The 16,165-nt window shown below is 41.8% G+C and overlaps 1 protein-coding gene across 1 annotated transcript in view; it reads right to left on the bottom strand.

Annotated features, from left to right (window-relative positions):
* The window catches only part of CCDC178 (coiled-coil domain containing 178), a 310,284-nt gene that overhangs the window by 247,195 nt on the left and 46,924 nt on the right, over nucleotides 1-16,165 (bottom strand). The window contains exon 7 of the mRNA XM_065399325.1: nucleotides 9,258-9,411. Coding sequence (XP_065255397.1) covers nucleotides 9,258-9,411 — 154 coding nt within the window. The remainder of the gene's footprint in view (nucleotides 1-9,257; nucleotides 9,412-16,165) is intronic.

Below are 16,165 nucleotides of genomic sequence, written 5' to 3'. Positions count from 1 at the left end.
ACTACAAGCAATCCTGGTACTAGGTGGGAATAAAAATACTCAAATCCCTTGGAAGATGCTTGATATCTTCTCTGAACTCATTTGGATATGTCCAGTATAGAAGTTACCATTGTGCCACAGGTCTTTTGCAGGTTCCAACAATTCCTCATTTATCAGCGTGGCAAGCTTGCCAGACATGAAAGGATGCATGATATCAGGAGTTGTGAGGTGTCTCCTGCACCACTTCCATCAGTATATGCAGAATTTCTGCCATATGCTTCACACGGTCCTGAATGCCTGAAGTCATCAACTGAGGAAGGCTTTGAGGCCAGGAATGCCTTGAAGGCATCAACTGAGGAAGGCTACTGTGTCATTGGGGAAGGACGAGGACATTGCAACAGGGACAATTTGTTGTTCTTTTTGCAGATATTGCTCCTCATCACCTTCTCTCTACTGCCTTTCCAGAAGCGAAGGCTGCACTGGCTGACATGTTGGGTTGGTCTATACTGCCTTTTTAAGGAGAGAGATCTAACCAAAGGTGGGGATGCAGAGGGTGTATAGGCAATGTACTCCTCATCCCTGTCTGCACACATCAGGGAGTCACTTCCTCCAAAGTGGGCCCTTCCTGTCAGGAGTGCCCTTGCCCTGTTAGATCCTCCTCCCTAACCAGGTAGTAGCAGAGATATCTCCTTTGTTGTCTGCTGTACCAACAACTTGATAACAGGTGGTTTAGCTATCAACATCTTCAACCTCTCAAGGAGAGGTGACACTATTACTGGCCCCACAGTTAAATCACTCAGTACTGCATAAGCCCTGGCTACCAAAAACACTCGTATGCTGAGCACTAAAGAACACGATTCTGAGGTGGCTGGTTCCATAGTGCCAGGTACCGACAGCATGGGTCCTGAAGGGCTGGTACTAAGAGAAACATAGTCCACAGGTTTGGTGGGTACTGGTTGCTCTCTCTTAAGAGTTGGTACCAAGGCATCAAAAGGACTTTTGTCAGGCCATTAGTGGCCCTTCAACTGCTGAGTCCAAGATGAATCAGACACCTCTGACTCTTGTTTCTCAACTGGATAGGCATCAGAAAGGGTGGTGTATGCCTTAGCATCTCTGGAGCAATGCTCCTTCCTACCCCTCTCCTGAGATCATTGACACCGGAGTGTTGGTGGATGACTGGAGCCACTTCACTGACATAGCATGGGAGCTTGGGGTGGGTTCTCAGCTCACTGGGGTGCTCATGGGAAGAAACTGACTGGAGAACTTAGGTCTAGCACATCCTTTTCTTTCAGTGTCCTCAGAGGCTTGCAGAGGTTGCTCCAGGAAGAACAATTTTAGGACAGCCTCTCTAGCTTTTTGAGTCTGCTTACAGAAGGAACAACATATGGATCATCACTCAGGAATACATACCTCTCCTATACAAGTGATATCTGCAGTGCCCATCATTAAACAGCATTGAAACTTCCCATGATGAGTAGCTTTTGAACACAAGCTATTCCACTTCTGCTATATACAAGGAGGGGTTTAGCCTAAAAGCTAATCAGCTGACTAAAAAAGTGTGGGTTTTTTTGTACCAAATAACAAAAAGACTAACATATAGTACTAACAACTAGCTAATTAATAATACTAATAACTAACTCGAATACTATCAGTGCCCGAAGAAGCAGGCAGACACTGCAGGAGTTTCATCTCACTGCCACGGGCAGTAAGAAAGGACTGAGGGACAGTTGGGCCACTCCTCCCTTTATGCCCTCAAATAAGGAGCACAAGAACTCGAAGGGCACAGGTTTGGCCCCAACAGACACTCGAGGCCAAAAGAATGCGATCTCACATGCATAGGGCAGATGCACATGAACAGTGGAATCCATATGGGCAATCACTTGGAGAAGCAGCAACAATTATATATTTTAAAAAACAATCAAAATCTTACTTTCTTCATGTTAAAACAAACAACGTTGGTTTTTTTATTTTTTAATTCTCTCCTTTTAAAAATTGTTCATTTTCTCCTAAAAGTGGAGAAAAACAATGGCTAACCCTAGATATAGATAAATAGTTTACAAGTTATAGCACACTACTTCGTTCATTTCTTGATGTGAGACACTTTTGAAATACTATAGAATTTGGTTTTCCATGGTGATTTTAGTTCTTAAATATTTCAGTGATACAGAATGGAATAAAACAGATTTTACATGAAGCATCTGAAGGAAACACTGATGAATAGATAGTACATGCTGCAAATCTCCATTTAAATATATAGAAGAATTTAGAGAAAAAGATTGGGATCAAAGAACAGAATTTTGAAAGCTGGTTTGGAGCCCTCGAATGATATTCTAGTCTGGATGTTCAGTCTGTGCTGCTAATCAAATCACTCTGTGTTGCTCATCAAATCACTCTGTGTAACTCCAGTGTTGTTTTAAAAAATGTGGTCATTCTCAGGCTATGGCTATGTCTACACTACAAACTTTGGTCGACACAAGTTATGTTTCCATAAAGCCGCCACACTTGGTATACCGCTTGTGTGCGTGCATAGTTGGCTCCTTGGGTCAGCAGTGCTCACCAGGAATCCTTGTGTCAATACACAGTGTGGCGCACCATGGGTATGTACGCCAGTGTGCAACCTACCACCATCAAACGCACTGTTTTTTGGGAAGCTTTGACAATGCATAGAGGGGCAGAAACCAGTCATGCAGGGGTGACTGGGAGCATGGGTCAGCTTGCAATTATCTCCATCCCATAACATCATCTCTATCCCATAATTTTTGCACCTTTTTAAAAATTCCAAGAACTCACACGGCCCTCCTCGCTGTCTACCATCTCTGACTGATGCGTGGAGCCTGCACAGGGGTTACTGAACTGAGGTGGGGCGATAAGACAGCATGCATATCTCTATTTTAGCATCTTGCCACAAAGTACATCAACAGAAAGGGCTACTTTTCTATGGTTATGCAAGCATAGTGGACCACCAGGGACAATTTACCGATTTCAAAGTTTGCTGGTCAGGGAAGGTGCATGATGTTCACATCTCTAAGAATACACAACTCTTCAGAAAGCTACAAACTGGGGCTTTCATTTCCAACTGGCAGATTATGATGGGCATTGTTGAAATGCCAACAGTGATCCTGGTTCATGAAGCCATACACTGGCTGCCTCCACAACACCAAGAAAAGATTCAACGAGCAGTTCAGCAGGTGAAGAATGACAGTTGAATGTGCTTTGAATGAAGAAAACCTCACAATTTTTATAGCTGCCTGTTGTGTCCGGTATAATACATCTCTACCTCGATATAACGCTGTCCTCGGGAGCCAAAAAATCTTACTGCGTTATAGGTGAAATCGCGTTATATCGAACTTGCTTTGATCCACCGGAGTGTGCAGCCCCGCCCACCCAGAGCACTGCTTTACCGCGTTATATCCGAATTCGTGTTATATCGGGTCGCGTTATATGGGGGTAGAGGTGCATCTCTGAATCAAAGGGGGAAAGTTGCCACCAGGGTGAAAGGTGGAGGTGGAGCAGCTGTCTGCTAAGTTTGAACAGCCAGACACAAGAGCTACTAGAAGAGCTCAGCACAGAGTTATACAGCTTAAGGAGGCTTTGAAAGAGCACTTTAACAATGAGCCACAGTAATAAATTTATAAGTTGGCCAGATTTGGACAAATTTTCATGAGAACAAAGAACGGCACATCTTCTTCTGTCGATCTAGTGATGTCTACACCAGGGGTTAGTTTGGCTTAACTATGCCTCTCAGGGGTGTGGATGAATGCTGATGTAATTTTTTCAGTGTAGAGCAGCCCTCAGTCAAGCTAGGTTAGCTCAAGTGCAATTAATTTGAGTGTATTAACTCAAGTTAACTGTGCTGTGAAGACACACCCATAAGCACCTAAGAGTCCAATTCTCATTGGAAGTCAATGAGAGTTAGACAATTATGAGCCTATATTACTTTTGAGAAATGGGACTTCAGTGCTTTTGAAAATTTCACCCTGCATATCTACAGCTGTACAAAGTCTAGTTTTTTCTCTGATTCTGTATTCTTCAATCTAAACCTGCTTGAAAAGAACAGTAAATATATATTAAACACACAAAAACTATGTTAGAAGAACATTATTAAGGTTACAATGTCAGGTACTCAAAAATTAGCAAACACTGACTGCAATCTTAATTCAGCCCCCTTCTGCATATGCATTAGGATAAAATGTTAAATTACATGATCACATACTATTTTTCCCTGTCTCATTCAGTGTAGAGACTGCGCTGTGATCACTTAATGAGCAGCTATTCAATATTTTATTTTATCCTCATTGTTCAATGTGTGGCACTATACCTTATCTACTGCACACAATTCAAATTCTGCTCTAAAGACACAATTATTAAGTTCCTCATGGGCTTTTCTATGGCACCCATCATGCTAATAATTGGAATGCTTCCCAAACATTCATGAAATCTATGTTCACAATACCCTTGTGAAATGTATTATTATTCCCATTTTTCAGATGGGGAATTGAGGCACAGAGACTGTCTTTTTGTTCTTTGTTTCTACAATGCCCAGCACATTGGGGTCCTGGTCCATGATTGAGGACTCCTAGATGCTATGATTATACAAATAATAAATAATAATACAGTTCAAAAGTATCTTTGGTTGCCAAATTTGAGAATGCTAGGATCTGACTTTTCAGAGTACTTACAATTATTATATAGCACTTTGTATGTTCAAAGCACAACTCCCACTCACTTCAGTTACAGCTATAAGTGCTCAGCATTTCTGCAAATCAGACTGTTGGGTCTCAGCATGAGCACCCAGAAAAGGAGGAATACACAATAGGTGACCTCCTGTAAAAAGTTTAGCTGACTTGCCTAGCATCATATAGGAACTCTGTGGCAGAGATAGGGATAGAATCCAGTTCTCTAGGGCAGCATTCAACTGCCTTAACCATGAGATCATCCTTTCTCTTCCTGCAGTCCGCTGCCTCCTTACTCACTACACACCTTCCAACTTCTGCAACAAATGAGGCAGGAGTCCTATATTCAACATCCTCCTTCACTACATAACCGTGCTCCATCCACAGAGCAGGTTCATCCTGTGCACTGATTGAGGTAGGAGTCCTGTGGAAAACAGTATGTGATTATGTAATTAAAGACTGCATCATAATGCATACCCAGAAGGGAAGCCAAATTAAGGTGGCATAAGCAACCTTAAGTCTGGCATTTCCTAACTTTTGAGTACTTGACTTTGCACCCTTTATAACATTTCTTTAACATAGTTTGTGTGCATATAATTAACTAAGATTAAAAAACCAAACCAACAAATTCCATCCTGTGGTATCATCAAATGAGTCATCAGCAGGGCTGGAAACTTTAGATCCATTGCATCAACCTTTGCCATTTGAGCTAATGGTGTAGTACTTTGTCATCCTCTATGTACACCAGCACTAAAAGGGAATGGAACTCTTTGCCAGTGGGTTGTACAGATATTTGCTCACAGCAGAGGAATGACGAGACTCAGAAATATTGGGTTCCAGTCCAGGTTCTTTAAAGAAGTGTTCTCTACTAAGCACAGACACTTCTGACTATTCCCCTAAGTCTGATCCTCCTCCACCTCTGCTTCATCCACTCCAACTCCTCCCTGTCCCAGTCTTGACTCCACCCCATCCTGGCTCAGTCCCAATCTTAGTCTCCTAGTCTACTCAGTCAGTCTCCACCCCTCAGGCTTCTCATCCCAGTCCCAATCTATTTACAGAGCAAGTTCTAGTATCACCCTTCCAGACTCCCTGTCACAGTCCTTTTCTCCCCTCACTCCCCGTCCTAGTCTTCCATCCCCCTTTTCCAGTCTCCTTGCCCACCCATTCCAATTTTCTCCCTCCCCAGGTTCCCTCTGACAGCCTTTTTGCCCAGACAGTTTAGTTTTCCCCCACACCTCATCTCATTGTCATGTGTCTCCCCGCTTCTCACTGCCACACTGGATCCCAGTCCCAGTCTCCTTGCCCAATCAGTCCTAGTCTCACTTCCTGGCTCCTCATCCAATCTCAGTCTCCCCCACACTGGCAGAATCCCAGCCCTCCCTATTTTCTTCCCTGACATTCAGGCCCAGTCTTCTTGCCCAGCCAGTCCCAATCTCTCCCCACAACTCCCAATCCCAGTTTCTCTCTCCACCATCCCTGCCAGCCTTCAGTCCCAATCTACTCCCCTGCTCCAGGTCTGGCTGTTGTCCCCACTGCATTTGAATAAGGCAGCTTCCTTCTCTATGTTCTCTTAACCCAGCAGGGGGGGCACTGACAGCACAGAAGAGACAGATTACCTGCTCTCAGTTCCAGTGCATGGCCCCAGCCTGCAGCTGCACAGAACTAACATTTTTCAAATATTTATAACTTGGCCAAAATAAAGCCTTCATACACAACTTCAAAATCTTTACAGAGAAAGAATCTGACCCATCAAGGAAACTGACTACTAATTTAACACCAACAACAAAAATACTACACAGAAAACACTTTATAAAACTGAATATAGGATTCTTATGATTACATGTCACACTTTGTGCTTCAAGTTTATTTTATAATTACAATGGCACTGACTCTCAGAACATTAAAGTCTGATGTTTAATAATAAAAATATTTTGAAATGAAGAGACCCTAAAGACAAAATATAATGGTCATAAAAGCAAAGTGAAAACCTGGGAGATTCCAATGAACATGAAGTGAAAGCTGAATTAAAGAAACTAAAACCAAATACAGTAATAAACTGAAGCAAAAAAGGATTCTAAGAATCAGACCTGGGACTCATCCTTGAAAACAAACATTAAAAAAAAAAAATCAATGAAAGGAGAGAGAATGTAAAAATGCAAACTGATACAACAGTAATTTAAAATGAATGGAACTGAACTAAAATTACTCTGTTGTTACAGTAAAAAGAACACCACAGCACCATGGAAATTAGATCCAAAAACTGTTGTATATCTAGTTTTGTTTTCCCCAAATAGTCTGGCTTTACATCTTTGCCTTCTATTGAGTGTTTTAAAAGACCAAATTTCATAATTTCTAGTTGTCGTATATAGGACTATTTTGATATTTCTGTAGATGAAGATTTTTTTGTGAGGCTCTTAATTCAGTCTCTCCTATAGTATATTTTTATTTTGTAATCCAACAAACATGCTTAAAATCAATTTCATTGATTAAGTTCTACTTAAAAATAATTTCTATGAATATCAGGGCTTTTCAGACATGACCTGAAATCTAAAGGACTCACCATCTGAATATTTGATGACAAGAACCATAGCTCTGCCACTATTTGGCTCCTAACCAAATCAGCCACATTGAGGTCTGTGGAAGGGATGGGCCTGAAACCCAAAAATGACTCTTCAAGTGGCTCCACAGATGATGTTCCTAGCTTAAAGCAGCCTATTTTTAAACCAAAAATTGCCTGTTCTGGTTATGAAAATGGATAGCATGGCCTATGGAGGTAGTAACCCCCTCTCTCGCTCCTGCATATCAGTTGGGTATAAATACCTTCCTCCTCTCTCTCTCTCTAATTTGTATGATGAAATCATTAAACAGCTGGGATTTATACAGGCAAATTTTACAACCTTTTAAAATTTACTTGGACAGTAAAATATAAGTCAGGTTTGATAACTGAATATATTTATATTGGTGGACAAGAATAATGTGTCCATTATAACTTTTGGATATGTATTATGCGGTTTTTCATTTCTGCTTACTTAATTTGTCCTCTTTTCCCATGTGGTTGTTTTTTATGACTAACTGTTGAACTTCAGAACACTGATAAAAAAGAAAATGTAAAAAGTAATTACTTTTTTTAATGCTATTGGCTCAATTTTTTAGTTATTGCTCCTTCTAAGGGACGGTGCACAGTCAGATTGCCTTTCAGAGGAACTTTAGCCATATGCTTCCTGGACCCATAACGATGTCCCCTCTTCTGGGACCCTGGCAAGATCTCTGGCACTGAAGATCCCTCTACATCCCTTTTTCTTATCCTTGTGCATGAGGACAGCTGAGAACAGTACTAACGTATTGTCAAAGTGAAGACCCACTTGAGGTTTTGGAAACAATGCTGAGGTTAAGCCCACATCAACATCTTCATGCTGCTTCTTTGGAGCCAGGAAAGATCCTGGCACTGAACTGAAGGAGTTCCCGCACCAGCTTGTTCCAACAAACAAGGCTCTTCTGTGTCAAAAAAGGGTCTGCCATTAACACATCAGTAAGGATTAGTTTTGCACTAGGTTTCTTCAGCACCTGGGAAGTCCTCATTATGAAAAAAGGGACAGCACCAATAGGATTTTTAGAAGTCAGTGCTGGCCCCAGCACCAATGAGCTGTCAGCACAACTAAGCTCACATCTCAGAACTGACATTTTTCATGATAAAGAGACCTCAGTTCAAGTCCCAGACTTAGGAACTACAGGTAGTAAACCCAACCCTGTACAGATTTCTTCAGTGCACAGATTGTTGCTGATTTGCCTGGCTTTGAAATAAAAGGCCACCTGCCTTTCACAGCCATAGACAGTGGATCCAAATGTAGATTCAAAGGCCAGGCTAATAAAGCCTCCTTGTTGAGAAAGGTTTGCTGCCTCCATTGCATATCACTCTAGGCCCAAAGGTTGAAGACTCTGTACAGTAAGCAGTGATATGGAAAATTTCCCCCAGGGAGAATAAACAGTGGCTGCATGAGTCTGCTTCAGTGAACACGGAAGAGCACAACACATCACTTACATCTGTTTGTTATCCAGATTCTTGAAAACTGGATTGGCGACAACTAACCTGTGGTAGGCCTTTCAATTCAAATATTAAAATAAACTGTGCAACAGTGCAGAGTTCCCAAAATATGCTAAATAAAGTAGAAAAAGAAGAAAACAAGAAAAAAAGGAGAATTTTAAAGTAAAACAGAAATCGCTCCAGGTACAGAGGGACAATCACAATACCTCTCAGCTTCCAATGTTCACTGATTCAACACGGCACTGATGCAGCTCCATTGAGCATGCATTTCGTTGCAGAAGGTTTGAAAAGGTCAGCAGTGCCAAGTAGGAATATGCAGCAGTCCCATGAAGTACTGTAAGATGCTATATTATTACTCTTCATAAACAAAGTTACATTACTGTAACACAATAATGAACAAATTCCATTATATCAAACATATTTTCAATTTACTCAAAATAAATACTTTCATTTGTGCTATTACAGGAAACCATAACTTACAAACACACAGAATTTCATGTACTTTTCAGTTTAAAAGATATTTGTTTTATTTATTTGGTTGTTTATAAATATTCAAAACTCACTTTGTTGTTCCAAGATTTAGCATCTTCCTGTATCTCTTCTTTTTGCTTTACTAACTCTTCAAGGTGTCTTTCTTCCTTTATAATCTTCTCCTCTGTTTCTTTTAACTTGATACACAGTTCAGTCCAAAGAAATTCTGAGTGTTTTAAATCATTCCTAATAGAAAACACAAGAATAATGTCATTCATTTATTTGGAAGTGTTCCAACATCACCCGTCTCCATAGAGGAGAATGTACAGCAGATTTGAATCAGTAAAGATTTATTTTGGTTCTCTCTGTTGCCTAAGTCACTCAAATACTTATATATTAATAGATTTTGAAATATCTACCCTGACATCATCATCTGCCAGAAGCTGGGGCTGGAAAACAGGGGATGTATCACTTGAAACTGCCCTGTTCTATTCATTCCCTCTGAAGCATCTGGCACGGGGCACTGTCAGATGACCGGTACGGGGCTAGAGGGACCATTAGTCTGACACAGTATGACTGCTTTTTTGTTCTTATTCCAGTGAGGCTTTAAAGCTATTCATTTGTAAATAAAGAGTTTAACCACACAACTTCTAATTGAGCCTCTAACCAGTTACTAGTGCAATAGCTTAAAACATGGTTTTGGTTCACACATCCCACAGTTAATAATCAAGCATATTAACCAAGTGCTGTTCCTGCTGTTGGCCTAGTCTAATGTACAGCTTTCTTCATTTAAGCAATCAGGTGCATAGTCATTTTGTTATGTGCCCAGGTCACTCCTACCTCCTTCCATGCCTCTATGCAGGTAGGCATCCCAGAGTACACTCATGTGTTGAAGGACTCAGATAATATGTTTATGCGGGTACCTAGACTTACAAGCATTATCACTATGGTTTATAATTTATATTGAGGTAGCACCAAGAGGCCACAACTCCCACTGTGCGAGGCACTTTATAAACAAGAAAAATGGCAGTCCCCGCTCCAAAGAGTATCCTCTGGGCACTCTGTCCTTCCAAAGCTTGTTCTAAAAGGCTATCCAGGCTCCATCAGCAGAAAACCACAGTCTGTTTAAAATGTCCATCAACTTCTTTCTCTGGACATAGCATACTCATCATTGTCTAACAAGCTTGTAAGTGATTGCACCAGCTGGCATCTGTAACCAAAACCAAATGGAGAAGCCAACACAGTAGATTAGGTCCAAATGGGAGATAAAGACCTTGCTTTCACACTGAAGTGAGAAGGGAATTCAGACCGATCTGAATACTGTCATATGCTATCCAATGGTCTATCAATAAATCCTAGCTCACCTTGCAGGGAGCATGATGCAATGGAGCACCCCTCAATACCAGAAAAAGCTAAAAACACTCAGGCTGCAGTGTAATCAGGTCAAGGACTCCAACAAATGGCAAAAAACACTTGTCACTGTTTTGAGCTAATGTCCTCACAACTACTTCAAACTCAATAATGTTATGGACAGCAGTGACCCCTCCAACTCAGCTGAAGAAACGTAAGGAAGAGGAAGAAATGAAGAATGAGAAGATACTGTTGGGCACAATTACAGGTTTTGTACACATTCTTTATTACTGCTATATACATGAGAGCGTGCTTTGTGAAAGGGTCAGGGAAATGGGAGGAGATCAGGTTGAAGTGTGCCATGGCAGCTAATACATACACACTGTATTTATTATTGTGTTTGTGGAAGCATACTCCCACAAGAGCAGAAGTCTCCCTCACTTCCTGCCTGTTATTCCACCATCCCATAGCTGTATTTTACTGGACTTAGGATGCCCTAAATTGGCGAAGTAATTTCATCCCATCACATCACAGGGAAAATTCCAATGATGGCAGAAGTGTAGTGCTGTGTGCTATATTATTAGAACTACATTGGACCCTGTGTCCAACCATGCACTGTGTATTTCAAATATTTAAAGTCCAGTAGATACAGTAATGAAGTCAATCACTGAATTTATATATTTAGATAACTGGTTTCACGATATCAGCTCAAATTATTGCTGACAATCTCTTTTTTTTTTTAAATTGATAGATTACCTAGTAAATATAAGCATTTAGCTTACCTAGAATCAGGGTGGATTTGATTTAAATCAAATTGATTCACATCACTAGTCAGGAAGACTCGACTTAATCATGGATTTCTACATAAAAGTGCATTCTTGTTGGTTGTTATAACCTTAATACATATTCTTCACAACTCAGAGATAGATGTAGGTTTCATTTTTAGAAGATACATACTATACATTTTTAAAGTGATTTATTTGGAAAACTTTTCAGATTAGTTTTACAGCTATATCAGAAAATGAATGATTGTTTGGTTATTTCATTTACCAAAGGTCATTGAAGCAGATATTTATGAAGTTATTGGGAGGTGAACTATCTCCAATTCAACAGGTTAATCATTAATATTTGGAGGATTTTCTTGCCATGCTGTATTACCAGGAGAACATCACCAGACAGACATTTAAATTGTTTTATTTAACTAAAACAATAACGTTATGTATTCTGGATTTTTTTCCTTCAACAGCAAACATATAATATTTTAACAAAACAAGCATATGAATTTTTGAATGTAGTTAAAACATTCAAGTTTTTTAAAATCAGGTTTGTTTTTGTTAAAATTGTTTTTAACTAAAATAGTTAAATGAAATATTTTAAAAAAATAATTAAATCAACTATGTCAGCCAGGTCAACATGAGAAAGTTAAAATATTGGCTTCTGCAGCTAACTCAGTCATCTTCACCTTCATTTTCCCGTTTGTTCATAATCTGAAAAAGAAAAACAAGCTTTCCTGCTTTTTCAGGTCCCAAACGATTTCTCAATTTGGAATGAATTAGTCCAAAGGAAGAAAGTATTCTTTCTACACCGGCAGAAGAAACTACTGCTGTTAAAAGTGAGATTATCGCTTCAACAGTCTCTGAATCCAAGTGCTTAAGTGACTTCCACAAATTCACTGGTGTGACTTTCTTTAAAACATCAGCAAACATATATTTCTTGAATGGTTCTTATTCCCAAACTGGGCCTCTTTTACGGCCTGCTGCCGTTAAAGGTTTTCCCTTCTAGTGAGAGAATGGTATGGTAGATCTCAAATCAACGAAGGCTACACTCAGCAAGTCCTCAAGACTTCTGGAATATGCTGCTCAAACAGTTGCACTTTTGTTTCTACTGCCTGTCCCTCCCATCTCACAATCATCTCCAGACTTCTTCTCCTTGTCCAGATGTATTCCACCACCACCAATCATTTAACAAATTCATTAAACTTTTTGAAATTTTGCACTTTTAGAGAGAGGTAAGGGATTGATACTGTGTACACAAATTTGCAGAGGGACAATAAGGTTGAGGTCTGTTATTTCTCACCTCTATATATTTTTTATTTATTTAAAAACATTTTTGCTGTTAACAAGCATGTTATCTCTGGAGACACAAATCCATTGTTTGAGAACTGCAAAACTAAGCAGCTCTGATGGTATCTTCTAGACTGAGCACTAAGTCCCATTGGGTAGATAGAAAGATTAACCTAAATAATCTATACAGAAGCCCCTGGAGCCCCATAAGATTGGGTCCTAATCCATGAACTATTGGAACTCATTTACAAAACTTTTCTTAAACATGACATGAATATATTGTCTCATACTATACAATTAGAACTATTCCATGATGAGATATCTTTAAGCTATAATGTATCTTAATTAAAACCATCTTTACATAGGTTTTTTCCTCAAAAAGCATTTTATCAAAAATATCCGATTTAAATAAAAAAATCCATTTTTTTACTTTATTTTTTAAATCATTGATTTTTATCCACCCTGCCTAGAATCTTTCTGAAGCCTTGCACAGAATGTCTGTCACTTCTGCAACTTCTTCATCAGGATAAAGGGCAACGTCATTTCCATGTTTCCCTCTGTAGTTACCATGACTTTCCTATGTCTTTTTGTTCTTTGCTGTGCCATGAATGTGAACTGTTCAAGAGCATTTTTCTCAGTTTCTTCAGTTGCCTAACAATATGGCAATTCCACACACCCCCTCTCGCCCCAAGCTCCCTCCCAGAGACTGCACCCCCTTCCGGCCCCGAACTCCCTCCCAAAGCCTGCACTCCCAACCCCACCCCAGAGCCTGCACCCAAACTCCACCCCAGAGCCTGCACCCCGATCCCCTCCCTCCACACCCCCTCCCATCCCCAAACTCCCTCCCAGAGCCTGCACCCCCACCCCCCAGTCCAGAGCCTGCACCCCCCCTCCCACTCCCAAACTCCCTCCCAGAGCCTGCACACGCTCCCTCCACACCCCTCCCATCCCCAAATTCCATCCCAAAGCCTGCACCCAAACTCCCTCCCAGAGTCTGCACCCCTCACCCCCTCTTACACTCCCACCCCTTGCCCCAGCCCAGAGCCTACACACAAACTCCATTCCAGAGCCTGCACCCCCTCCCTCTGCACCCCCTCCCATCCCCAAACTCTCTTCCAGAGCCTGCACTCCCACCCCCAGCCCAGAGCCTGCACCCAAACTCCATCCCAGAGCCTGCAACCCTCACCCCTTACTGCACACCCACCCCCTGCTCCAGCCCGGAGCCTGCAGCCAGCACCCAAACTCCGTTCCATAGCCTGCACCCCAGACCCCCTCCCCCACCCAAACTCCCTCCCAGAGTCCAACCTTTCACCCCTTCTGCACCCAAACACTCTCTCAGAGCCTGCACCCCAATCTCCTGCCCCAGCCCACGGCCTGCACCCCAGATCTCCTCCCCACACCCAAACTCCCTCCCAGAGCCTTAGGCAGGTTGGGGGGACAGGCTCTGGGCATTCTGGGCACCACCAAAATTTCTACAAACCTGCCGCCCCTGACTCTAAGTGACTCTATAGCAGTGTCCCTGGTGGAGGGATGGGGCTTCGGAGCGGAGTCCAATATGGATGATAATACTGTCACGCCAAATATCACATCTGATGCTAAAGCAAGGGTGATTGAATAATGTTCTGCAAATGTCTGAGCAGATGCCCAAGTTGCTGCTCTGCATATTTCTGTGACCAGAACATTATTGAGGAAGGCTATGGAAGTGGACAGAGAGCTTGTAGAATGCTTTCAGGCTCCCGAAGGGTTGTAGCAGTTGCGAAAGCAGTTGGTAATGCAGTCTGATATCCATCTAGAAAGTCTTTGCCTAGAGACTGGGGATCCCTTAGATCTGTCTGCGATGGAGAGGAATAGTCTTGGAGATTTTCTGAAAGGTTCGATCCTTTCCAAGTAGAAGGCTAACGCTCTTCTGATGTCAAGTGTGTGTAGTGTTGCCTCCCTTTTATCCTGGTGCGGTTTGGGAAAGAATGCTGGGAGGTGAATAGGTTGATTTACGTGGAAGACTGCAGGTATTTTTGGAAGGAATTTGTGACCTTGTATATGAAGAAAAGCTTAAAGGGGGAGAGGGTACACCATTAGGGTCCCTATCTCTCCCACTCTCTGAGCACGTGATGGCCACTAGGAACATGGTTTTCATAGAGAGGTGTAGGAGTGAGCAAGTTGCCATTGGTTCAATGGGAAACTTTGTAAGACAGCTCAAGACCTGGTTACGGTCCCATGCTGGTATAGGATCTCTGATTTGGGGATAGAGGTTACTCATGCCTTCAAGAAATCTTTTTGTTGTAGGATGAGTGAACACCAAATGACCCTCTAGCTTCTGGTAGAATGGCTGAGAGGTTTACCTTCACCGAGCTTTGAGATAGCCCAGATTTCTTTAATTCCAGGAAGTAAAGAGGAGGATGTAGAGGTAATTTGTCTTGCGTCACACCAGAGTTGAAACCTGTTCCAATCTAATTGGAGAACCAGTCAGATCTGTTACGTGTTGCAGATCCACATGAACCTGCGTCATAACTGTAATGGTAGGAAGTAGGAAAGATGAAATAATTGGTTAAGCTGTCTTCTTCTTTGGCTCTATCACCTTAGAACAATTTGGAGCTTTTATGTCCTCAGGACTCAGATCCATAATAGAATCCAATGAATTACCAAAGATGTGTTTTAATTTGACCTTTCTTTTCCTTGAAAGCACATTGCTTAGTTCTGGCATGTTATCTGGAGCCTAGGGTTCCTTAGCCAGAACTGTCTCAGATGCAGGCTGTATCTTAGAGCTGAATCACTGGATTTACTACCAAAATCTCAGTTGGCTTGGAACCAGAGCTCCATGCCAAGACCAAACCCTTTTCCATGGTTCTCTTTTGGGAAAGTACTCAGAGCCACCTTGGATCCCTTATCTTTTCCTTCAGATCTCTTTGAGGTTCAGATCCTAGAGGTTGGGCAGACAGGGCCTCTTGAGGGCCTGAAGTATATTTTCTCTCTCCTTACTGGCCCAAGTAGTGAACGTGCTAAAAACAGCACAATGTGAAGGGGAATGTCCTTTCCCATGTCATTTAAGTCACCTGACACATGCACTGGATGCCAGTAAGACTGCAGGACATGATGCACATCTTTTAAAATCATGCTTCATTGTCTTTGGATCTGCAATCAACGCCAGTAACATAGTCTTCGTAAATATTTTAAGTTAAAATCCTAACGCTAATACTATGAACTATAAAGCTAGCTAGATAATCGAATCTAACAACTAATGTAGAGTTAGTAGGCATTCAAAGCTGTGGATCCAAGAGATCTAGAAAGGTCCACATCCACCTGAGTTCTGTGGAAGAAAGTAACTAAGGTGGCAGCCCTATTTATAGTCATGCCCTCAGAATATGCTCGAATGCTGAGGGGAGCAGTAGGAGGGGTGGGTGAGCACTTTAACAGGTGGTACTATCAGGGCCGGCTCCAGGGTTTTGGCCGCCCCAAGCAGCCAAAAAAAAAAAAAAAAAAAAGCCGCGATCGCAATCTGCGGCGGCAATTCGGCAGAAGGTCCTTCGCTCCGAGCGGGAGTGAGGGACCGTCCGCCAAATTGCCGCCGAATAGCTGGACCCGCCGCCCCT

The sequence above is a fragment of the Emys orbicularis genome, chromosome 2 (assembly GCF_028017835.1).
Source record: "Emys orbicularis isolate rEmyOrb1 chromosome 2, rEmyOrb1.hap1, whole genome shotgun sequence".
Classification (NCBI taxonomy): Eukaryota; Metazoa; Chordata; order Testudines; family Emydidae; genus Emys; species Emys orbicularis.
Note: the sequence above shows the minus strand (reverse complement) of the source record. Positions and strands in the feature narration are given on the sequence as shown.